General features: G+C 39.0%; 1 protein-coding gene across 5 annotated transcripts in view; it reads right to left on the bottom strand.

The window, feature by feature from the left end:
• Window positions 1-1,635: 1,635 nt before the first annotated feature.
• TNKS2 (tankyrase 2) overlaps window positions 1,636-24,831 on the bottom strand; it is a 42,507-nt gene continuing 19,311 nt past the window's right edge. The window contains exons 13-27 of one of the 5 annotated variants that reach the window (XM_032231612.1): window positions 24,005-24,084; window positions 22,042-22,187; window positions 21,007-21,172; window positions 20,569-20,788; window positions 19,919-20,028; window positions 15,839-16,027; window positions 14,360-14,609; window positions 13,570-13,652; window positions 12,134-12,254; window positions 11,873-11,970; window positions 10,686-10,760; window positions 9,666-9,771; window positions 8,298-8,484; window positions 3,903-4,059; window positions 1,636-3,397 (exon numbers count right to left, since the gene is read on the bottom strand). In XM_032231612.1, the coding sequence (XP_032087503.1) occupies window positions 3,335-3,397; window positions 3,903-4,059; window positions 8,298-8,484; window positions 9,666-9,771; window positions 10,686-10,760; window positions 11,873-11,970; window positions 12,134-12,254; window positions 13,570-13,652; window positions 14,360-14,609; window positions 15,839-16,027; window positions 19,919-20,028; window positions 20,569-20,788; window positions 21,007-21,172; window positions 22,042-22,187; window positions 24,005-24,084 (2,051 nt within the window). In that variant the 3' untranslated portion in view covers window positions 1,636-3,334. Of the gene's footprint in view, window positions 3,398-3,902; window positions 4,060-8,297; window positions 8,485-9,665; window positions 9,772-10,682; window positions 10,802-11,872; window positions 11,971-12,133; window positions 12,255-13,569; window positions 13,653-14,359; window positions 14,610-15,838; window positions 16,028-19,918; window positions 20,029-20,568; window positions 20,789-21,006; window positions 21,173-22,041; window positions 22,188-24,004; window positions 24,085-24,831 lie in introns of those variants that run through there. The other 4 variants (XM_032231613.1, XM_032231614.1, XM_032231615.1 and 1 more) reach the window with 4 other exon arrangements.

Here is a 24,831-nt window from a genome sequence, read left to right as displayed (position 1 = left end):
ACTGTGTGAAGTCTTCATTTGAGCCTATTTCCTTTTGAAATGAAATCATGACAAAGGTTTCCTTTGTGATCCTGCTAATGATAAAAAGTTAATTCAACTGTATGTGTAGTGTGATCAGATGCCATGCATCATACTTAATGAAATTGAAAACCTTGAACTCTTTTCACTCATTCTGAGAAAAGCCAGCCGAAGAGAGGAAAAATTAAAGTTCACATGGACCATAATATCAAAAGGTTTAAGAGCTACCAGTAGTACTTTACTCATACAGCTGTGCAAGAAAATTCTTTAAACACAAGTTTTACAATTATTCACAGTTATGCACATAAACACTGAAAAATCAACCTCCTACCAATTCCATTGTCAATCAAGATACAACACCTCATTAATTTTTTTTTTTTAAAAAAGCCGTAAACTTCTTCCTATACATCTAAGATTAAACAAGAAGGTGTTGAAGAATACTTCCAAAATTGTTCTGAAATACATCCCACTCACCACCACAAAGCAATGTTTCTCTTAGAACAGAACTTTTCCCCACAAATGTTTGAAATAGAACTAGGGTCTGATGGTGATATTAGAAAACTGCAAATCTATGGATGAGAAGCTTCCTTTGCTCACTGATTCCACAAAAACTATGAGAGAGGATCTAATTATTTTCCCTTGCAGCATTCACCATCTACACATGGAGGCACAATCACAGGAGTTTAGGTTAGCATCCTTCAGCTAATTCACCCTTTAATAGGAGTGCTACAGAATTCCATTATGAGTAACAAGAGATTGAGTATTTAGAGCAGTGTTTCTCAACCTTGGCAACTTGAAGATGTCTGGACCTCAAGTCCAGACATCTTCAAGTTGCCAAGGTTGAGAAACACTGATTTAGAGCAGTGATTCCCAAACTTGGCAACTTTAAGACTTGTGGACTTCAACTCCCAGAGTTCTCCAGCCAGAAGAGCTAGCTGGAGAATTCTGGGAGTTGAAGTCCACAAGTCTTAAAGTTGCCAAGTTTGGGAACCATTGATTTAGAGGAATGTGGTATAGAGTAACTGTTAAATTTTCTTTGCAGAAAAATCTGAATTTCCCACTAATCTTTTTCTTTTCTTCCCTGTCCAGCTATTTTACCTTACCTCATTTCTATCCTCAACATATAGCTGTAATAGTGATTTGTGATTCATAGGCAACTTATTTTAATCTTTAGCTATTAACTGAATTACAGCAGTAACTGTTTTTTTTTCTTCTGCTCATTTTTGAACATGGTCTCTGTGGATTTAAAACAAAACAAAATAAAACAAAGACTTTATCCTAAAACACCAAGCTACCTTGACATTTGCACTGTTCCAATACATAGATCAACACTACTTAAAATGTACAATATATAAATACTCCAAAATATGCCCAAATACGGAAGGAAATATGATGAAGACATGGCAGAGAGTACATTATGTGCTGCAGGAGAGAAATAGATATTGGAGTTGAATGAACCTTGTGGAAGCGCTCCAAAAATCAGGGTGACTTTAGACATGTGGTCAGGGTCAAAAACACCCATATAATAGGAAACAAATATTAATAACTACATATTAAATAATACCTCAGTTGCATTAATTGTAATAACAACTTACAATCATAATACATGCTACCAAAAAGCTTGTGAATGAAGTTTATTTAGGTTGAATGGTGAAGAAAGAGATACAATACAGGTAAGACACTTTCAAGATGAATAAACCTCTAATTGCACAGGAGGCTGGAAGCTCACCTCTACTCAACACAATCAAAATCATTACACATTCTGCCTTCTGAAAAATAGGTATGCCATGCAAAATTAAAAAACGTTCTAACCAATCCTGTGGTACCATTTAAAATGCTACCAATATTACAATAATTTACATCACATTAAATAATCATTCACAAAGAATGAAATGTTTTCAATAATGAAAAATAGTTTTTAATGCTTAAATCATAGTTAGCATAGTTTGCATGAATACTTGTTCAGGTATTTGGCTAAGCTAGTGAATAGAAAGCATGCGGTGGTGCAAAGACCTCTTTTATTCAACTGAACTGTCCTTTACCCAGCAGTGATCACAACAAAGTGATGTTTACTATATTTTTCACATGATTTTATAACCATCCATGCACTGACTTCACGTGCACAGCAATTATTTAAGACTCAAATCTAAGATACTGTATGAACCAGACAATTTAAGCACTCTTGGCAATTATTATTTTTTTAAAAAAACCCATAGTGTAATAATGATGTATAATTAAAAGTACATCATGGAACATGGTCTTACAAAGTTGAAGAACTTCAATTAATTGCTCATTTAAAATTGGATCAATGGAAAAAATTGAATTATATATACAGATATATATTACAGATGAACCTATAAGATGAAAAAATATTGATTGAACTAAAGGAATAAGGAGATTACATTTTAGAAGAGGGTGTGTGAAAAAGTTTTCAGTGTTCTAAGGACGTGGGTACCCCTTTCCCATCTTTGTCTTACTTGCAAAAATCCATTTTGATTTTATAGTGCCATTATATCTAAACAGAAATCAGGAACGTAGGCTTGTTCACTCTTAAATATCCTGTTTTAATGTGAATCAGGTTTCCCTACTTTAGAGAAATGACCCTAACTTACACCCATCCAAAATATATATTTAAGTAGTGATCAATGTGATGAACAACTGGAATGTTGACTAGATTCCTCAGGAATATGCACAATTTAGGAACAAACTACTGGAATCCACATTCCTCCTTTAAACTAACTGAAGGAAAGAATGCTGCTGTTTAATATGCAAGACACTCAAGCTGCCCTTTTCACAGCTGCTTGTGATGAAGTGCAGATGGGGATGTGAAGTTTATAGGTTTTCCATGTACTGTAGTTTTAAAACACTTATTTTACAAATACAATGCAAATAAATATCAGGCTAGTAGAAAATATCTTATTTACAGTTTTACAAACGCAATCGTTCTCTGTGTAAATGTAGTGTTTTAAAGAACACATTTTTAATAAAATGAGTTCCCGTATAGCAACAATTTTGTTAGTTTTCAGTGAAATGGCAAATAGAAAACAAAAGTTCAAGTTAATATCTGTTTTATAATTCAGTACAGACAAACCAGTGTCACCTGGAATGAGATCTCTTAAAGTGCTGAAAAAGTTTCTGAATTTGTAGAAAATGTACTATACAGTTATTAAAGCTTCATCTGTCAAAAATGTTAAGATTTTATTCACATTTTCTACCAGCAAGATGGGGAACAGGGGAGAGGGGAGGATATACGTGTATATATATATTAGCAATTAAGATTACTGCTAAATTTGACCTTTGTAAAATAGCTGGAGCTTCAAGCTTCTGTGGCAATTTCAGGCTTTACAATCTGGTAGGTAATCAAATATTCTGGATAGGCCTGAAAGATAAAATATTGGTGGTCAAAATATTACAGAATGTGAAGCCAAATATGTATATGTGTGTGTGGAGAGAAGGGGGGGGGGGGAAGAGAGAGAGAGAGAGAGAAAGAGAGGGAGGGAGGGAGAGACAGAGAGAGAGAGAGAGAGAGAACAAATTTTGAATGAAGAAATATAATTGTTATAGTAACTTAAGTTAAGTTTAAGATTTTATATTGAAATAAACTCTACTGAAAGTAAGAGACTACCACATGACTGCCAAAAGTCCCCATTAGTTTTGGTCCAATGGGGATATCTGCAATTTTGAAAGATAACATGGTATATTCACAAAATGATTGCCATGAAAGGGAGTTGCCCATGGTCAAAATGATTAGCATTCGCTGGTTGGGGAATTCTGGGAGTTGAAGTCCAGACATCTTCAAGTTGCCAAGGTTGAGAAACACTGTTCTAGATGAACGAATGTTGAACATTCTAATATTTACAAAATAAAACTCTTAAATACACTACCTGTTCTCCTCTGTAGATGACGTATTCGGCTAAAGCTAGCCCATTCACGCTAGGTCGTCCAGTAACTGAATGGTGTCCTGGTGGAGAATGAGCCATTTTCATGGCACTGAACTGTAGGAATGATTTACCCAAAGTTACTCGGCAAAAAAGCAACTGCCTATATTAAACAAGAGAAGCATTTCATTAGTAAACATGTAAAAAAAAAAATCTAGTGAGAAAGACCGTTGGCTTACCTGAACGGTCGTTCTCTGTGCGCTGTGGGAGAGCCCAAGCATGGGTTAGCGAAGTCTATCTGCCCTAGGACTGAGTGAATTTTTCTTTTGACCACACCTCCCTTTGCCTCATTGAGATCAGTTTAAAAACGAAGATGTACCCGTTGTGGGACGCCCGCTCCATAGTCAATTGACAGGTAAAGGTCTTGAACACCTCAGACGACCCTGGGTGGGTTTGGACTCTCCCGCAGCGCCCGGAGAACGACTGTTCTGGTAAGCCGACGGTCTTTCTCCTGTGCGCTGCTTGGAGAGTCCAAGCATGGGACATACCCAAGCTGTTGTGTCCCAGGGCGGGAATTGTCCAGATTGTCCGGAGCCTCGGCAACTTTTTGCAAAACTCTTCTTCCAAAGGAGGCTGAGGCAAAGGTGTCAATTTTATAATTTCTGACGAATGCTGTGGGAGAAGCCCACGTAGCCGCTTTGCAAATGTCAATGATGGACACTTGGGTTGCCCACGCTGCAGAAGTGGCAGCACTCCTTGTTGAGTGTGCCGTCACGAAACCTGGTACGGCCCTGCCCTGATGCTCATAGGCTATCTTGACAGAGGACCGCCACCAACATCCAATGGTGGAAGATGATGCCTTGTGGCCCAGCGACCCAGGATGAAATGATACAAACGAGGATTCGGAACGTCTGTAGTCCTCGTAACATAGATGCGGACAGCACGTCTCACGTCCAACCTATGCCAAGTACGCTCCTTGGGATGTGTAGGCTTAGGACAAAAGTTGGGAAGAACCGCTTCCTGGGCTCTATGAAAATGAGTGTTTACTTTAGGGATGAATGTGGGATCGAGTCTCAAGATGTCTCTATCAGGGTGTATTATGCATAGCTCTTCCCTGACCGAAACAGCCGCTAGCTCTGAGACCCTTCGAGCGGACGTAATCGCCACCAAAAAGGCAGTCTTAAGAGTCAGATGATGAAGGCTCGCCGTTCAAATGATTGTAAGGTCTATGGTAGGAAGAGGAGGTGGACGCCTACACGGACTCCTGCATTCGAAAGGACTGCTTCCTAAATGAACCAGAGTTTTTTCGCTCATTTTTCTTCAGAGTGGCCGGAAGGACTTTCCGTTTGTCCTTCGTCTCAATCACAAATTTGTCCAGAGCGTCCCCAAAAAGCTGTCCCCCTTTGAAGGGAGCAGAAGCAAGCTTCCACTCCGCCTTCATGTCGGCCTGCCAGTGGCAGAGCCACAGCAGATGGTGTGAGGTTACGTTGGATGCCAAAGCCCGGGACGGGAACTTTGCCGCATTCAGAGAGGCGTTGGCCAAATACTCCACTGCGGTAATAATTTTGCTGAGATCATGATGCCGCCGAGATCCCTCAGGAGGAGGTTTGGATCTCAGTTGTCTCAGCCAGAGGAGGGATGCCCTGGTGAAAAAGGATGCGGAGGTGGATGCCCTGATGGCCCAAGCGGCCGCCTGATGCGTCTTATGGCACGTCTTCTCGGATCTTTTGTCTTCCACTTTGAGACCTTCCAGAAGGTCCGCCGGCAGGTTTGAATTGGAAGTCAAGGAGACCACTGGAGCATCCACCTCAGGCTACTTCAAAGTATCCTCCATCCTGGTTTCTACGGAATATAAGGATTTATCCTCACCGCTAGGGTTGGTCAAGGTATCGGGTTGTGCCCATTGTTTTTGAATAACGTCCATTAATAAATCTGGAACCGGAACGGGTTCCTGAGTGGGAGCATTTTCCTTGAACAGACCTTCTTTGGGGTCCTTAGAGGAGGAAGATGATACGGTCGTACTCTTAGGAGTAGACCCTAGCTCAGTGGATGCTTTGGCTTTGTGTAGGATGGCCTTAAATAGGGATGGCTTGAACAACCCTGTGAAGGCAGGCTTATCGAGAGGAAGATCTTCATCCTCAGATAACTCAAATTCCTCGGTCTCTTCCTTTTCCCAGACCGATTCCTCTGTGGCAACCAAGGTGCCAGGAGAGATTGGGGCCTGGTCCCTGACCTGAACTGGGGGAGGTCTTGTTTTAGATACTCCAGCCGTGCGGGCATCTTTCTGCTTGATTCTCTCAACTATGCCCTGGGAGATGGCCTGGGCAATTACTTCCTTCATCTCCACGGACAGGGCTGAGCCTTTGTCCTCCCTGGGTTGAGCCCTTGTTGGAGCGATCCGGCCCGTTCCCCCCCCCCCCCCCCGAGCCAGTGCCCTCCTCGGCTAGAATGCCCTGAAAGGGTTCCAGCTCCTCTCTGAGGGACGAACTGTGTGATTCTGGGTAGCCCCAGGAGGTATCGGGGGAAGACTCCCTCGATTCCTGCCCAATTAATGAGGGAGACCTGCTGCCCGATCTGCGGCTGAGGGGCTTAAGCGCTATGTCGCGTATCTTCCTGCGGCTCCCAATGTAATTCAGTCACTGTAAAATGTCCGCCACTGCGCGCGCTGCTCACAGAGTCCAAGATGATGGTTGACGACTAGTAAAAAAGTGTGCAAAGCGCTTTTTAAAAAGGCCGCCGCGGTTGGGGAAGCCGCTGACACCACTGGAGCTTCCAAGTGCTCCGTGCGGCGCTATTAACAACAGCGGCTGGGGAAAAACCAGACAGGAAGCTTCCCGTCGCCCCCTCACTCGCCGGCAGCCACCGGACAAGCGACTCCCTTGTTCTTACTCTGCGTGCGACCAGCCGCTCACTGAAACCCGGCAGCCCTCGCAGCAACTTGAAAAGGACATCGGTTTCCTTCTTTGAGGTTTGTCTACCTATTCTATCTACGGGAGTTCTATACAAAAATAAAAAAGGGGAAAAATTTCTCTATGCACAGTTTGGAGAGTCCAATCTATTTGATCTAGATCTGAGGAACTTCCCAACATTAGTCCTAAGGGGCGGACTGAGTTTTTAAACTGATCTCAATGAGGCAAAGGGAGGTGTGGTCAAAGAAAAATTCACTCAGTCCTAGGGCAGATAGACTGTGTTAACCCATGCTTGGACTCTCCAAGCAGCGCACAGGAGAAAAATACCCTTGAGTACAGGATCACTCAGTAAAGACTCTGGGTAAAATCTAAACATTATTTTAATCAATTAAAACGATGCCTTTCTCTTTCCATTCAACTAATCCTATAGTAGAGACATTGTTCTTGGAAACCTCCTGTCATCCTCTGCTTCGCTACCGCTTTTCGGCTGCTATTGAAACGGGGAGCTGGGGGGCATGGTATTTGGGTGGGGAATCATAATGTACTGGAGGAGTATTGTTAGGAGTTATTCTGTCCATCTCTCTGCGCATGTGGAAGAAGGGAGTTTCCCGCCAAGGACAACTGTCCGGCATTCCAACCTGATGATGGAATTTTGAAGACATCTCCCACCTGACGGATGGCTGAATTATTATTGGACTATGAACTGGGGTGCCAAGGGGAGGGGATTGAATTATACATGATATCTATTGCTTTCGCGCTTTTTTACTCAAGACTCAGCTTTGCTTTGCTTCTCATCGTTTGTAATTAGTAAAAGTACACTTAATTCTAAAGCATGGAGTTGAGTGGCTTCTTTCTTGATTATTAAACGAAGGAGCACCTGACACCTCCAGTGAAGTAACACACACAACTACTGGAGGCAAACTCTGTCACTCATTAATTGTTCTGTCAGGAAATTTCTGCTTAATTCTAGGTTGGGTCTCTCTTTATTCATCTTCCATCTGTTACTTCTTTCTTGCCCCAAGGTACTTTGGAGAATAGTTAACTCTTCTGATAGCCCCTCAAATATTGAAAGACTCTTATCATGTCACCCCTAGTCCTTTTCTTTGTTATACTAAACAATCTCAGCATCTTTTTTTTAACATGGCAATACAAAACTGGATGCAGTATTCCAAGTATAATCATACCAGTGCAGTATAAAGCAGTACTATCATTTAACGTGATCTAGATGCTATCCTTGGTCCCAGGTTGATGGAACCCGGAACTGCACTGGCTTTTTTGGCAGCTATAGCAGATTGCTAACTCATTAAATGGATGTTCACTAGGACACCTAGATCCTTCTTACAGCAACTTACTGTTCAGCCAGGTGCCACCTATTATATACCGGTGTGTTTGGTTTTTCCTGTTATTTTATTTGTTTAGACCCACTGAATCTGTGTGCCAAACAAGATTCTCTGAAGAGGAGCCTGTAGCCATAAAAATAAATATAACTTACCTATGGCAGATGTAACAGGACCTGTCTTTGTGAAGGGGGCAACCTGTGCCGCCACCAATACCGTAGACATACTGGTTGCTTTTGGAAGAATTTTCAGCAAAATAAATTCCTGCTCCAAACATTCCTCCAATGTAAGCATGTCTCTCATCAAAGCCTTTGTGAATAATTGCATTTACAAAAGGAGAGCCTGAAAATAAAACAGAAAGTGGGTTTTATATTCTTCGAATAGAAGTATATTTTCCATGTTTATACATACAGTTTCTGCCACTTATGCAGCAGAAAAACTTACTGGAACATCTAGCCCAGAAAATAACCCCATTGTGATTGAATTAACCAACCCCATTAACTAACTGAATTAACTAACCCCATTGTGACTGAATTAAATATTGGGATTGTGGGGGTGTGGTGTGGTGTGGGGTAATCTGGTAAGGATTCTGGTATGAAATAAGACATCTAATTGGGTTACAACTAATTCTGACATGAAGACTAATGTACATGTTCCTTAACCAGCACTGATTTAGTGCATCAGAGACAAGTTTGGTTTAAGGTATGTAAATCTATGACTGTACCACAGAACCAACATCTGACTCTAAATTAGGCATACACAATCACTAAACATTCAGTTTTATGCGGTGTTGCATACAATGGAAATGCCCATCATGCTTTGAGATTAATAGCAATAGCAATAGCAGTTATATACCGCTTCATAGGGCTTTCAGCCCTCTCTAAGCGGTTTACAGAGTCAGCATATCGCCCCCAACAACAATCCGGGTCCTCATTTTACCCACCTCGGAAGGATGGAAGGCTGAGTCAACCCTGAGCCGGTGAGATTTGAACCGCCGAACTGCAGTCAGCTGAAGTAGCCTGCAGTGCTGCATTTAACCACTGCGCCACCTCGGCTCGGAGATTAATATGTATGTATGTATGTATGTATGTATGTACACACACACACACTGTTATATTGTTGGAGAGAAACCTTTCAAGTCAGACAGAGGGGCTAATCAGGGAATTAGCCTGGATTTGTTATGTAAACACAATAGAGTAAGGTCTGACAACTCCTCCCCCCCCCCCCCCAATCCCACAATGCCTTTTGTGCCTGAGATATGTCATTACAGTCTGGTTATTTTGAATCAATGTACATATGGTATGTATTTATAGATTACATACTCTGGAAATTCACTAATAAGATTTTGACTGATTTGCACAGGAACTCTTTTACTATACCAATTAATCAATTATTAGTTAAAAGTCAATAAGTATCTTGTATATACAGTGATCAGAATTTCTAACGATATGCTGAAATCATCTGAACAATATACTGAAATCATCTGAAGAAATGCAATATAACTTTTAGACAAAATGAAATACCATGAAACAACATCCTTTCATTAGCATGATTATGATTCTCTTCAGTAACCTCTTTCCTCCTATGAGTGTATCTTTCCCAAAGCTTTTTGTTACATACTTTTTGTATCTAGAAGGGGGGAAAAAATCCAAAATTTCAGTCAATGTTCTTCCATACCTTCTGATATCATTTGCACTGTACAATTAACATGGAATAAACAGATAATTATTCTTCCTAAAATAAATGGTAATATAAACTTTCTTTTTATAGACTTCTTGATAATCCGAAACCTTATTTAACCATAAAAATGTTAACTATAGATAGTCCCCAACATGATTGGGCACCCCAAATGCAGTCTTGTGACCTTGGGGGCATGTTGTAATTTCAGAACAAAGCTGTAAGTGTGGTAGCTTTTGGGGAGTCGGTCATAATGTAAAATAGACAATAAGTGATTGGTCCTAAGTTAGCAATAGCAATAGCAATAGCAGTTAGACTTATATACCGCTTCATAGGGCTTTCAGCCCTCTCTAAGCGGTTTACAGAGAGTCAGCATATTGCCCCCAACAACAATCTGGGTCCTCATTTTACCCACCTCGGAAGGATGGAAGGCTGAGTCAACCCTGAGCCGGTGAGATTTGAACCGCTGAACTGCTGATCTAGCAGTAGTCTGCAGTGCTGCATTTAACCACTGCGCCACCTCGGCTCTTAAGTTGAGAACTACCTATTTTGAAGCACCTATTATTTGCATTTGAACTGATTATGTTTATATTTTTCAGAAATAATAGTGACAGAATGAGAACATGCATAACAGTTGAAACCACAAATTCAAATGAAATTATAGTAAGTAAATAATAAATAACGTTAAGAAAAAAAATCATCAATACAGAATAACTTCAACTAGAACATCAATCACTGTTATCAATTTAGCTGAAGACTTCAAACCCCAAATTTCTTTAAAAACAATGCACTGTTTAGAAGCCACTACTAACCCCTTTCAGCTTTGAAAATTACTCACAAGGGTAGCAGAGCTACCTACACATTACCTTTAAGATGTTGTATCTGTTGAAAATCCCACCAGCGTGGCCGCCATCTCTGTGTTCTCGTACAGTGCTTTGCATCTTAATGTTAAAATGTACACAGATAAATATATGAATAAAATCTAAATCAAAACACCGGAATGTAAGTCAGCTGAATAAAACTATTGTCTGGAAATAATTTCTTCATAACGGATCAGTGTTCTCTATCGGAGTTATGTTAATTGGTATTGACTTATTTTGTAGTCTCTCAAATGCAGATTCATATAATCTCATTTGAAGAAGGTTGTTGATGGATGAAATTTTTACATTAGTCCTCATTTCAATTAATTCTTTGGAAGTACTGCTTTCTATACGGTAAGCAGTAATAGCAATAGCAATAGCAGTAGACTTATATACCGCTTCATAGGCCTTTCAGGCCTCTCTAAGCGGTTTACAGAGAGTCAGCATATTGCCCCCAACAATCTGGGTCCTCATTTTACCCACCTCGGAAGGATGGAAGGCTGAGTCAACCCTGAGCCGGTGAGATTTGAACCGCTGACCTGCTGATCTAGCAGTAGCCTGCAGTGCTGCATTTAACCACTGCGCCACCTTGGCTCTTAGTAAGCAAGTATGCAACTACTGCGTATTATTTTAAAAGATTTTTTTCTTCTGTTCAATGTTTTATTCTTAAGGGTTTCTAGTTGGATACCTTAGCCACACCACCAAACTCTCAAAAGATAATTTACTATCCTGTTTTACTGAAAATAAGACCTCCCCGGATAATAAGCTCAATTGGGCTTTTGAGCGCATGCACTAAAATAAGCCCTCCCTGAAAATATTGCAACACAGCAGCAGCCATGAGGAGACCACGCTCGCCACCTCCTGCACCTCAAAAATAATAAGACCTCTCTGAAAATAAGGCAAGTGCTTATTTCAGGGGTCAAAAGAAAATAAGACCCTGTCTTATTTTTGAGGAAACACGGTATTGCCATAATTATGATTATAATACATTGTAAACCGCCCTTGGGTTTGAAGAGTAGAAAACAGCAATATGAAATTATGACTAATTGTTCCAAAGTACAGCAGTCAGCATTAATTGCTGAATCATCATGCCAGGAAAATTACAGTTACATTATTGCATTTCATAGCAATAGATTTAACTAACGCTATAGACATAATGTTTAAGTATTTAAGGATATACATCAATAATGTACCTCATCCTCCACCGACTGAAACTCTTTATCATCCAGAGAGAGATCTATAAGGATTGTCCCACTACCCGAAGTATTCAATGTTAGATATGTATTAAGACCTAAGAGAAACGACAACATTACATCTTGAGTACATTTTAGACCTACTGTCTGATTCATTCACTTTTTTTTGGTGACTAAAATAAATGAAAATGGAAACATTACAATTTTGAGCTACAGAAATGCATAAAATATAGCTCAAATGTTTTACTTATTAGAACATACCTTGCTGTCCAGAGATCAGCCTCTCAACTCCTTTTATTATTTTGTGTCTATGACCATAAGCGTTAATTCCAATTTCCTTTAATTCTCTGTGCCCCATTTCAACAAGTACATCCAATGTTATCTGCAAAGAAAAGGAATTATTAAATATTAAAATTATTAATTAAAAATTCAATAGATTGCCAAAAAGGTGTGGTTAGATTTTTGCATTTCAACTAATAAAGTGATAATGTTTTGATAGAAGCCATATTGTTATGTAATGCTTAGAAACAAGAGTGAAATAATTTTGCCATGTTAATAACATGGCATCTGATCATCTGATTCAAGTTCACTTAAAAAAAAAACCTAGGTTATCAAAAAGGATTATCCGATCACAATTTCTTAAAGTTTTTCTTAACCATTGAAATATATTCTGCATTTGAAAATAAATCTTTTTTCCTTTAAAATGCATTTAAGAAAAATATGTGACAGCCCACTGCTTGACCAAGAGATATTTTACTTCTCTTATTCTTTTACTATCGTTATCACCAATTTTTTAATACTTGTGTTTAAAATTTAATTTAGTTTGAGATGTTAGGAAATGAAGTGTTATTACACATTTCAAATCTTTCACACAAAGGCAACAAGCCATGCAAGGTTTGTAGCTATACAACTGAAACTCAGATATGCATGCTACCTCTTCATATGTAAAACAGCTATACCCAAACTAACCATATAATGTGAAGGACGGTATCAATGTATTTTATTGTAAATTGGGAACTCTGTTTTGCCATATTAGAAAGAAAGAGGGAGAGAATTATACCAGATTATAATTCCAAAATAAATGAGTAATGAATTGAGGCAAAAATGATGCCTTAGAATAGGGGTGTCAAACTGGCAGTCTGGATGGCGTCATGTGCAGGCCATGCCCATCCCGGCTCCACAAAGGAAAAAAGGTCACGAAATGTCACGTGACATTATCAAGTTTGACACCCATGCCTTAGATGCTGAAAATCTGGAAGCTTCTTGCATAATCCTTTTTATCGCAATCAACAGATTAATTTCATTAGTAAAACACTGGTGGACTCAAAATAAAAACATTTGTTACAAATCTTTCAGGTTAGATCTTTCAGTAATTAGTAATTACTAATTATTATAGGTGAATCAGTATTTATATCATTATATTTCCTGAAGTTAGCAAAAACAATTTGCAGGCAAAATCAATTCTCTAAAATGTACCTTATATTAGTTTAAGAAATATTTTAGAGACATTAATGAGGGAAAGCTGGTATGTGTTCCTTAGTATTTCAACTTAGCTCTTTGAAACTCAAGATATAATCAATCTCCACAAATCCTGCTTACAAATATTCTCCCAAGCTAAAATTTAAATCAATGATTTCGTAATTGTTTCCCTTGAAATTTATTGTTTACTTGGTTTCCAAACCAAGATGGTTACTTACCTGTTCTCTTTCAAGTATGTCAATCAAATGTTCAAGTCCAAGATTTCTCACAAATTGATTGATGCTAAAATCTACACTGAGAACTAAATATGAAAGTAATTATTAGCTACATAGAAATTGAACTGAAGTTATTCTATCATGCTACAGGCATATATGTTCACTACAAGAATAACCAATGCAGTATTTTCATAAAACTACCATATTGAAATATACTTTTAAAGTACAAAGTGACCTTATCTTCCACTTAAAATTCTATTTAGCCAAATTAAACATTTTAGTATTTTCTTAAATCTCATCTTCACTATACATCCAGTGTATAGTGTACACATTAAAAAACTTTTTTGGGTAGAATGTAGGATTCCATGGGAAATCCTACAGTTAACATAATATGTTTAAGCCCACAATTAATTGCTTTCGGGATGCTAATTTTTTCCAGGAAAAAGATACACCAGGCTCCCCAAATCTTAAGATATTACAAATTGTACAAATCAGTCTTATGGTTGCCCACTTGTGTAAGCTTCAACTCAAACATAGATACATTTAACCCACAGATGATTATTTAAGTGATCACTTAAATATGCTTTAATTTGGATTCTTGCATAGAGCAAGCGGTTGGACTAACAGTCCCTTCCAATTCTATGACTCTGTATTAAAAGTAAACCAAATATGAATCTGTGATGGAGAAGCATAGTGAGATCATAATTAGATGTTAGTCTTAATGCATAACTAAGTTATACTGCCCTTTGTTTAGCAACTTAAAAGCTGACCCAGTAGAAAATGCCGGGCTCACCTTCTTTCTTTTCCAAACTAGCGGCTCCTTCAGCACTGTTTGTATTAACAACTGAGAGTTCGGAAAAGCTACCAGACAAGCTGTCCAGACTACTGGCAGCTGACAAATTAGATGGACTGGACGGAATGGAAGAAAGCGAATCAGCTGATGTTCCTGTATTCTGAGACACATTTATAACCTGAGGCTTATAACAAGATGGTAAGACAGAAAGTGGCATGGCAGCTGCCAAGAGTGCGCTAACATCATCGGCCTGGAAATTAAAACAAAAACAGAACATTTTGTTAAAATAGTCACAAATACCTGCAAGTCAATTAAATAAAAAGTGCTTTAGTTGAATTACTCTAATTTTCTTTTTGTTACTTACAATGTCATTTCAGATACTCTGCCCAGAGGTTCCTTGAGTATGGTAACTCCGATGCCAAGACTGAGTTCTACTTGTTTAAGTGTCTGATTAAAATCTATTTCCTGCTACAAACTTGAACGTAACTTGTTTTCTAACCTACCTCTCACAAGCTTAAAGATTAAAATGCTGCACGTGTAACCTACAATCCTATACTCACTTACCTGGGTGAGTGCCCTGCTGTATTCAAAGGAACATATTTCTGAGTATCCAATTGTAGGATAGCATTTTAAAATCACTAAATGCTTACGGGATGCAGCTAAATACACAACAGTTCTAATTTAAGCATAACAATGAATGGGCGATTTTGGACTTAACTCAATGTATTTACATTATTCATGGTATACTCATGGCATATACAGTTTACAGATATAAGACATATTACATTTTGAAACAAACAAAAAAATGTTTCACGTAGTTAAAATACTTCCTAAAAATAACCTGTCACACTTACATTTATGGGCCTTGGGATATTTTAATTCATAAATTTTAATTCAAAAACAATTTAAAATATAAAACCACATTATTCATACATACGGCAAGAATGGTGTTTCAAACTAAAACACCATGGCTGGACTACCTCAAATTGCTTCTGGTTTTATTGGATTTACTTCCGGAAACTGCTGAAATCCCCAGGAGCAGCATGGTCCAAAGGGGACTGAATATTATGAAGTTCTCTTGAAAATACAGTTCATGGATCAATGGATTTTGCGCATCTTTAATGATTCCCAAGTCATATATAGCCCAGGAAACATGAATCTTGGAACATATAGGTTGCTCAAATTCCAACAAACCAAGTATGGCAGGTATTTTAAATGTGGTTTCTGGGGTCACGGACTAGTTATGAATGTTGAAAACACATAACTGCTTCCGTAATCCCTCGCTGAACTTACAAAAGCTAAATAAACTTCCATTCCTTATGCCCATCTTCAATGAGATTTGTGGAGTTGCTGTCCTTTGCTCGAGTTGGTAGTCCGCAACGATAACTACGTGCTTTAAAACCCTCAAATCTGATGCCCTGGTCAGCAGCCAGCAACTGAAGCTTAATACAAACTTCTCAAAAAATTCCCATCACTTACGGTGACTAGGTCTAATGGCGTTTGTCCTTCCTGGTTTTTCAGAGTAGGATCAGCTCCATGGGCCAATAATAAGGCACAAAGCTGTGTCCTTCCTTTCTGGGATGCTTCATGCAAAGGTGTGAAAGCCCATTTGTCTGTAGCATTTACACACGCATTATACTTTATAAGCAAAGCTGCTACATCTACATGCTGGAAAATAAAATACATTTATATAGTGCAATCTTCAGGAAAAAAAAAACTTTTTTCCCCCTATAATTTGGTTCAGGAAATTAATGTGCAATATACAAATTTTTAATTAATGCCGCTTTTCACCACAAATGACCCTTGGCTGGAAAGTGGATGTTTGAGAAGATGAAGTTTCAGATCGTCAAATTAAACTGCAGCCCCTCAAGAGTGGTGAAGTTGTTGTTTGTATATATTCTTACACCCTCCATTTCTTACTAGAATTATTTTGCTACATATCATGGACATTAAAAAAAATATGCTATAGTGTTTTTGTTGTCATCCTCCCCACAAGTAGAAAAAGCGAACTCTTGGTGAAAGAGTTGTCCTTAAAAGATAAGTTTAGGCCACCTTACATTTTCTAAAGCAACCACATGGACCTTTTAAACATACAGCACATAATGTGTATGTCTTGTCTTGACTGCTGAAGTCATAATCCCAACATTTGAATATACAAAGGAATACAATCTGGCCAAGAACTTTTGGTTTAAAAAAAAAAAACTGACAGAGGAAAGCAGTACTGAAGCAAATGCAAAATCCTTGCCACTAACAGAGCCTTGCAGTATTCTAAGAAGAGGTGAAGAAAAACTGAATTGTACGTGGCACGACAAAACCGTGCTCCACTAAAGCGCGCCCGATTAAACCGCGTCACTGACGTCATCAGCAGGGCGACAACATCGACCGTGGAGAAAAAAGGGCGCTTTAAATAGCCCTTTGAAAGCAAGCCGATTCAAGTTAAGGTAAGGGTTAGGTTTAGGGTTAGGTTAAGGGTTAGGGTTAGGTTAACGGTTAGGGTTAGGTTTAGCATTAGGCTAAGGATTAGGATTAGGTTTAGCATTAGGTTAAGGGGGGTTAGGTTTAGGGGTTAATTTTAGCTTTAGCGTTTACAGCGTGCTTTTTTCTCCGCGCTGTTGTCGCGCTGTGATGACATCAGCTACGCGGTTTCATCGAGTGCGCTTTAGTCGAACGCGGTTTTGTGGTGGAACCGAATTGTAGACTTACTTAAGTCTATTATGCTTTAGACCAGTGGGTCTCAACCTTCCTAATGCCGCGACCTTTTAATACAGTTCCTCATGTTGTAGTGACCCCCAACCATAAACTTATTTTATGTTTTTGGTATTTTTTCAAAAATATGAGTTTTCCGATGGTCTTAGGCGACCCCTGTGAAAAGGTTGTTCGACCCCCCCCAAAGGGGTCCTGACCCACAGGTTGAGAACCACTGCTTTAGACCTTTTCTTTCAAATTACTTCAATATTGAAAAAAATAATAATTACAAATTTAGATCTGACAGATTATAGCAAAGTGCCAGCTAAATTATCTTTCCACAATCTACTGAGACCAACGTTCAGTAAGTCAGGATAATTCTAGTTGACCTAACTACATCAAAACCTCCAACATCTTACTGCATGAGGCTTACAATCCCGAAAATATCTTTTTTGATCAGAAGAAAATGTGACTACATCTAAGCACATAATTGTGAAGAGTCTATGTATAACATACTGCTAGCAACGCTTTCTTTTTCAAGTGGTTATCATCAGGTCCTCTACAGTCTGGTCACTTTAACCTCACAATGTCAGGATGGGAGTAGAGGAGAACTAAGACAGGAAACCTCAGATCTAATTTTTTAGACTTTTATCTGTAATATTTGCCTATGCAGGTGAAACTCAAATAATTAGAATATCATGCAAAAGTTCATTTATTTCAGTAATGCAACTTAAAAGGTGAAACTAATATATGAGATAGACTCATTACGTGCAAAGCGAGATAGTTCAAGCCGTGATTTGTCAGAATTGTGATGATTATGGCTTACAGCTCATGAAAACACCAAATCCACAATCTCAGAAAATTAGAATATTGTGAAGAGGTGCCATATTCTAGGCTCAAATTGTCCCACTCTAATCAGCTAATTAAGCCATAACACCTGCAAAGGGTTCCTGAGCCTTTAAATGGTCTCTCAGTCTGGTTCCGTAGGAATCACAATCATGGGAAAGACGGCTGACCTGACAGTTGTGCTGATAGACGGATAAAAACCCAAAGTTCTAAGATATATGCTCTTTGATAGTTTTTATTTATTTGCATCCCACCTTTATTATTTTTACAAATAACTCAAGGTGACAAATACACCTAACACACCTTCCGATTTCCCCCACAACAACCCTGTAAGGTACCGGGTTAGCCTAAAACTGGTCCAAAATCATTCAGCTGCCTTTCATGGTTAAGGTAGGACTTGAACTCATAGTCTCCTACTTTCTAGCTCAGGGGTGTCAAACTGGCGGCCCATGGACTGAATGTGTCACAAGCAGGCCATGCCCACCCCAGATCCACGAAGGGAGAAACGTTGTGATACATCACGCGACACGGTGAGTTTGACACCCTGTTCTAGAGGTATCATCAAAGGAAGTAAGCTGTCTCAAGTAAAGCTGCCTTTTGGAATTGACCGATGGTGATTTTGTCAATGCCGATGGTGTTCAAAGTGGTGTTCCAGATGTTTTGGGACTGCATCCAAGGTACTTGTCACCATTGGTAATATCTTGGCATTCTTTTACCACAGTTGTTCTGCATCTATTTAAAGGGCTTTTTCTCTTTATTCTGCAAATCCGCTATCCAGACTTTTTTGTCTTTCTTATCAACAATTGTTAAGTCTGGAGTGTTTTGTGGCAAGTGACTGTCTATTTGAATTCTAAAGTCCTAGAGCACTTTTGTTGTTGTTAGTTGCTCAGTAGTGTCTGACCCATCGCGACTCCATGGACAACGTTCCTCCAGGCCTTCCTGTCCTCTGCCATCCTCTGGAGTCCATTTAAACTCATGCCTACTGCTTCAGTGACTCCATCCAGCTACCTCATTCTCTGCTATCCCCTTCTTCTTTTGCCCTCTATCGTTCCCAGCATTAGGCTCTTCTCCAGTGAGTCCTTTCTTCTCATTGGGGAGGGGGGGGGGGCAAAGAGAAGGAAGGTTCTCCCTTTTCTAATACTTTGTCTATTTGTGGTCCCACCAGTTTATTATTAATTCCATATAACTCGGGAAATGACTGAATATGAGTTCACTGGGACATATAACATTCCTTCAAGTAGGAAAGCCAAATTCTGTTATTTCTTTAATGAGACCAAAGCTAAGTATGTGATTCTCTTGCTTTACATTCATTATAATTCTATAAGGAGCTGAAGCTTACAAATACTGACTTGCCTAAGGTCATCAGGTGACCAACAGAGATGACGGTTATCTCTGAATGGGTCTTTGTACTTCAGTCCTAGTTCACCACATTACAGTAGTAATATCCATAAATACGTTCTGCTCTTTACATTGAAATAACCATAGATTTCATTGCACACAAAACCTCAATGTATCAGTGAAATAATACTATGCAAAAAGAACTGAATTGCTGCGATTTTGACTAGGGATCATCCCACTGAAAACAAACCAAACATAATTTGTGCTCATAGATGAGCTTTCATTGGCATATTTCCTTCATCCTATTAGCAAACTCATAGTTTGATTCCCAGAAGCACAAAATGGAAACAAAACAAAACTCTATATTTTCACGCAAAATCATTATTTTAAGTAGAGACCTCCCATAGGATAAACTATTCTAAACTGAAGGAGGAAAAGAACAACGATAATAAAAACATGAAGGATTTTTTTGGAATCTTTCAGAAATTTACTGATGGGACACATTGTTGTTATTGCTCTGTTTTTGTAGCAATCACGACAGAACAGATTTCTATCCATATATGCAAATACAAAAATTCTGGGAAAAGCCTTGAAGCCGCAGTGCCAGAAAGCTTTAAGAGACCCACGCTGGCTCCTTTAAAGCTGAGGTATAATTTTAAAATGTTTACAATGAAAGATCAAGCTTCTTACCCCATAGGATGCTGCGTTATGTAAAGGAATTAAACCTCCTTTGTCCTGTGCATTTACATCAGCGCCGTGCTGTAATAAGTACTCAGCAACTTCCAAATTGTTGTAACCAGCTAGGAGGGAGGAAGAACAAATACTTTCAATAAAGTATTCTGTATCCAACTAAACAATTACAATAAAAAGCATCACCCACTTATTTTCCTGCTTTCTGAACATTAAACCACAGCTACTTTTTTTCCAATGCAGGCAGCCATATGCAAGCAGCAGTCATATGGGGCAAAGCACAATGGCAGGATACATGTTTTTTGCATTAAAATTTCCCTTTACCTCGCCAGTAAGGAAAAACCAAGATCTAAGACCCTGGAAACCTGAAGCTTTTCAGAGTAGACAGATGCTGGAATACACTATATTATCCACATATATGATTCTTTAAGGTAAGCTTCGTATATCTCTAGGGACATTTTTCAAAATTAAAAGCCTGAAGTAGGGCTTTGTCAATCAATAACAACAATTATTGCTATTAACACACTTATTTTGCTCAGCCCTTTATAATAACCAATACACTTGACGTTCTACCCCAGAATCCTATTCAAATGCTTTCCCATATGAGGATTGTGATACAGCAACATAGCTACATTTTTTAGAGAGCTTACCTGCTAAATGGAGTGGAGTAGAATGCCGGCCTTGGGTATCACGGCAGTTAACATTATCAGGGGAACACAGTTTTTTCACCCTAGCCAAACATCCCTTCTTTGCAGCATCAAGCAAAGCTGCATCCCCTCTAAGGAGATCTTGAATATCTGTATCACCATCTTTAACAAGGTCTAATGGGGTATTTCCATCTCGGTTTTTCTTTGTAGGGTCAGCACCATGCTAATTTGGTAACAAATTGAAAAAAAAATTAATTCCATTATAACGTACAACTCACCCTTTCCTTCTAGCATTTATGCCACAACCTGCACAACTTAGATCATTTCCTCTACTCATGTGAAACATAAATTAATTTGAATTTTACACACACACACACACACACTCTCAACTAGATGTCATGGGATAAACTTTTCATAAAGCATGCATTTCAAGCGACTTACCTGTAACAGTAGTTTACAAATTTCATATTTTCCTTTTGCTGCAGCTTCATGCAAAGGAGTGAATTTCCACAAATCAGCCACATTCACAACTGCACCATGTTTAACAAGAAGTTCTGCCACTTCATAGTGTCCATAAGAACAAGCATTGTGCAAAGGAACCAGGCCACTGCAATTTTTGAAGGAAAGCAGAAAACTTCAGTTTAAACTAATATTTTCAACACTCTAAAAAGAAGGCATAGTAATCTTCAAGAAAAATTATTAATCTGAAGTTTTAAATAATAGTATACTGAGGGACTAGGTCGGGGGTGTCAAACTCAATTTGATTGAGGGCTGCAGTTGACCTGGAAGGGGGGGGGCACTGAGTGGGCACGGCCAGCTTAAAGCCACTCCCCAAACTGCTGGCATGTTCCCCTCTTTGCATTGGATAGACCGGGCTGATGTCACACTGGGCTGATGTTGCCTCTTCGCATTGGGTAAGCTGGGCTGAAGCGACATGGGGCAACCCCTTACATTTTTCAGGATGGTCAGTCACATTAGAAATACAGCATACATGTCAACTGTTCAAGCAGTTATCACAACATACTTGAAGTGGTTATTAAAGAGTATTATGATAAAAGGGCAATATAATAGATACCATGTATCATGACAGAACCCAAATAAGTGGCGTAAGAAAGGGGATTCCCCATTCCTCTTTGTACAGATACCCAACACCTGCATTACAATGCATTTGTATCACGTTATAAATTTTCCAGCCACAATGTGCATCACAAGGAACCACCGAGAGTCGTTGCATGTGAGATGGGCAGCAAATAAATAACTAACTGATTAACCTCACTCATAACTTTGTCATATATAGACAAAAAAGTTATATGCAGAGAGATGAAGCCTTAACTGCACAAAGCTTTATGCATAAGATTTGTAATACAAGTATCTAAGAATATAGACCTTTAAGGCTTGCCATCCCTGGAAACAAATAAACAAACAAAGAGAAGAAAAGTAAGCATTTTCAAATCAAATATGGGGTCGAATTTTTACCCTTTGTCTTTTGCGTGGACGTCAGCCCCATGCTGCAAAAGGTATTCAACTACAGACACTCTATTGTATCCTGCTGCAAAGTGAAGTGGTGTGGACTGGCGCCCTTCAATATCCCGGCAATTCACACTGTGCGTTGTGCATAATTTCTGTGGAATGCAAAAATTGAGGTGAACATTAATGGCAGAATCTCCCCACAAGTAGGAAGGACATACTGAAAATTCCCTGTCAGGAAATCCAGCAGCGGGAGACTTGGACACGGGTGTCCATGCGGGAGCTCCCCTCTTGCGGAATAACTGGGCCTCAGAGGCAGGATTGGCTCCTTCCATGATCCTCTGAAGAATGAAGGAATGAATGAGATGTACAATGTTCGAGCAAGATGTAAGCACTATAGATGTATTCTACTAATCATGTATTCTTTGTTTTTAAAAGTAAAATGTTGATTCTTTTGCTGGCACTGAATTTTTTTAATTCACACGGAATTACTTAAGATTGAAGCAGCATAGACATTACAGCACCAAGTCTTCAATCCCCCTGCTTTATATTTCTGATACCATCAATACTAACTTAAAAGTCCAATCTGGAACATTGAATGAATTAATGCTTATACTTTAAAAAGACATCCCTCTGCTCCAAGTGTTGTTGTTATCACATTCCAGGAACACAGACAAGCACAAAAGCTATTCTGGAACACTAGATAGAAACCAAAAAGCTAACTAAAATCCTGGGGTGCCACTAAATAATTGAGGGAGCTTGTTTTGGTTATTTATCTTCTTCCCAGTTCCAAAGGTCCCCTTCCTCAAGAAAATCTCCCAACTCTCCTGAAAGTTTTTTTTAGAGAGCATGAAGGGAGTATATAGAGTAGAGAAAGTAAATGAGAAGCAGCCTCAGTTTAACCTTTTATTGTGAGAATATAATGGGAAAGAACTGCTCAGTTAACTTAGTTATTTAGTGATTCATTTTAACAGTGTAAACTGGACCTCAAGTGTACTAGAAAGCGGTATGCATACTCTTTAAATATGAACTGCTCTGAACAAGAACAGTTTTGAGACTGAAACAGGATATTCAATCATTCTGGAAGCATTTCAAGTTCAAAACATTTCATAACGAAACACTTTCAAAATGATTAAAAAAAAACATTTGGGGTCTAAAAACTTTCAAATTTTGAGTACAAAGCCACATTAAACCTTAACCCATAGGAGTACAAAAATGACAAAAATGATTCTTATGCAGGCCAAGCATATGATTTTTAAAAGATTTTTTTTTTAGAGTTTCAGTCTATTGTCATTATCACCAATGTACAAGGTTTATCATATATCTTTATCACACTGACCATTCTCATCAGCATGTTTACATATATTTCTAAGACGATACAGTGAAGTCTTGGCGACTTTTTCTGACATCCAAGTCCATATTTGAATAAGCAAAGCCCTAACTGGAAAATTACAATTGTCCCAGTAATGCAAATGACCCCTTCCGAAGTCTACTAAGACCTGGCTGTTCCGGCAGGCCTGGGGCTGTTGACCTCATGAACGAGGTCCAGCCCCACTAAGATTGAGTGTATGATGTGTCTTTTTAATTTGTCTTCTCTCTATTTTAAATTTTTTAGTACTCTTTTTAGAATTATTTTACGTAAGCTGCCCGGTGTCCTTTGGAATTGGGCGGCATATAAATTTATTAAACTTTGAACTTTAAACTTTAGGTCATTTTGGGTCCCCTTTTTTAAAAAAATGCATTTTTCCAAAGCAGCTGAATTGGCCAATTACTGAGGGAGCAATGAAGATAGAAGTCTGTAGTTCGGCCTATAAATTCGTTGTTTTAAATCTGAGATTGTTTCAAACTAGTTAAGGTGCAGTGGAATTTGATTTTCAATTTTTCTATCTCCAAAGATTTGAGGAAAACCCAAACTGATTTGCTTTTCTTGTTAGATGTTAACTTTTTTCTGCAACAATCAAATTGTCTTTACCTTTACTGTGTCTACATCTCCTGCCTTTGCTGCTTCCAATAACTGTCGATCACCTTCTGAATTGCCCAAAGGAACACCTTCTGTAGAAGAAGAACTTAATACTTATCAAGTATTACATGTACCAAAGTACAAAATCAAAAAAGGTCCTATTAATATTATCATTTAGTATGGAGAAATGCCAATTTAAATGCAATCTGAGGCAAGTGGCTCCATTTTCAAAGACTACACACTGTTAGAGCCGAGGTGACGCAGTGGTTAGGGTGCAGCACTGCAGGCCACTTCAGCTGACTGTTATCTGCAGTTCAGCGGTTCAAATCTCACCGGCTCAAGGTTGACTCAGCCTTCCATCCTTCCGAGGTGGGTGAAATGAGGACCCAGACTGTGGGGGCAATATGCTGACTCTGTAAACCGCTTAGAGAGGGCTGAAAGCCCTATGAAGCGGTATATAAGTCTAACTGCTATTGCTATCTATCTATCTGTCTGTCTATCTATCTGTCTGTCTGTATATCTATCATCCATCCATCCATCCATCCATCCATCCATCCACCCACCCACCCACCCATCCATCCATCCATCCATCCATCCATCCATCCATCCATCCATCATCTATCTATCTATCTATCTAAGAGCCGGGGTGGTGCAGTGGTTAGGGTGCAGTACTGCAGGCCGCTTCAGCTGACTGCTATCAGCAGTTCAGCGGTTCTAATCTCACCGGCTCAAGGTTCTCAGCCTTCCATCCTTCCGAGGTGGGTAAAATGAGGACCCAGACTGTGGGGGCAATATGCTGACTCTGTAAACCGCTTAGAGAGGGCTGAAAGCCCTATGAA

Source organism: Thamnophis elegans, chromosome 15 (assembly GCF_009769535.1).
Source record: "Thamnophis elegans isolate rThaEle1 chromosome 15, rThaEle1.pri, whole genome shotgun sequence".
Taxonomy (NCBI): Eukaryota; Metazoa; Chordata; class Lepidosauria; order Squamata; family Colubridae; genus Thamnophis; species Thamnophis elegans.
The sequence above is the reverse complement of the archived record's forward strand: the minus strand, read 5'-3'. Positions and strand labels throughout refer to the sequence as shown.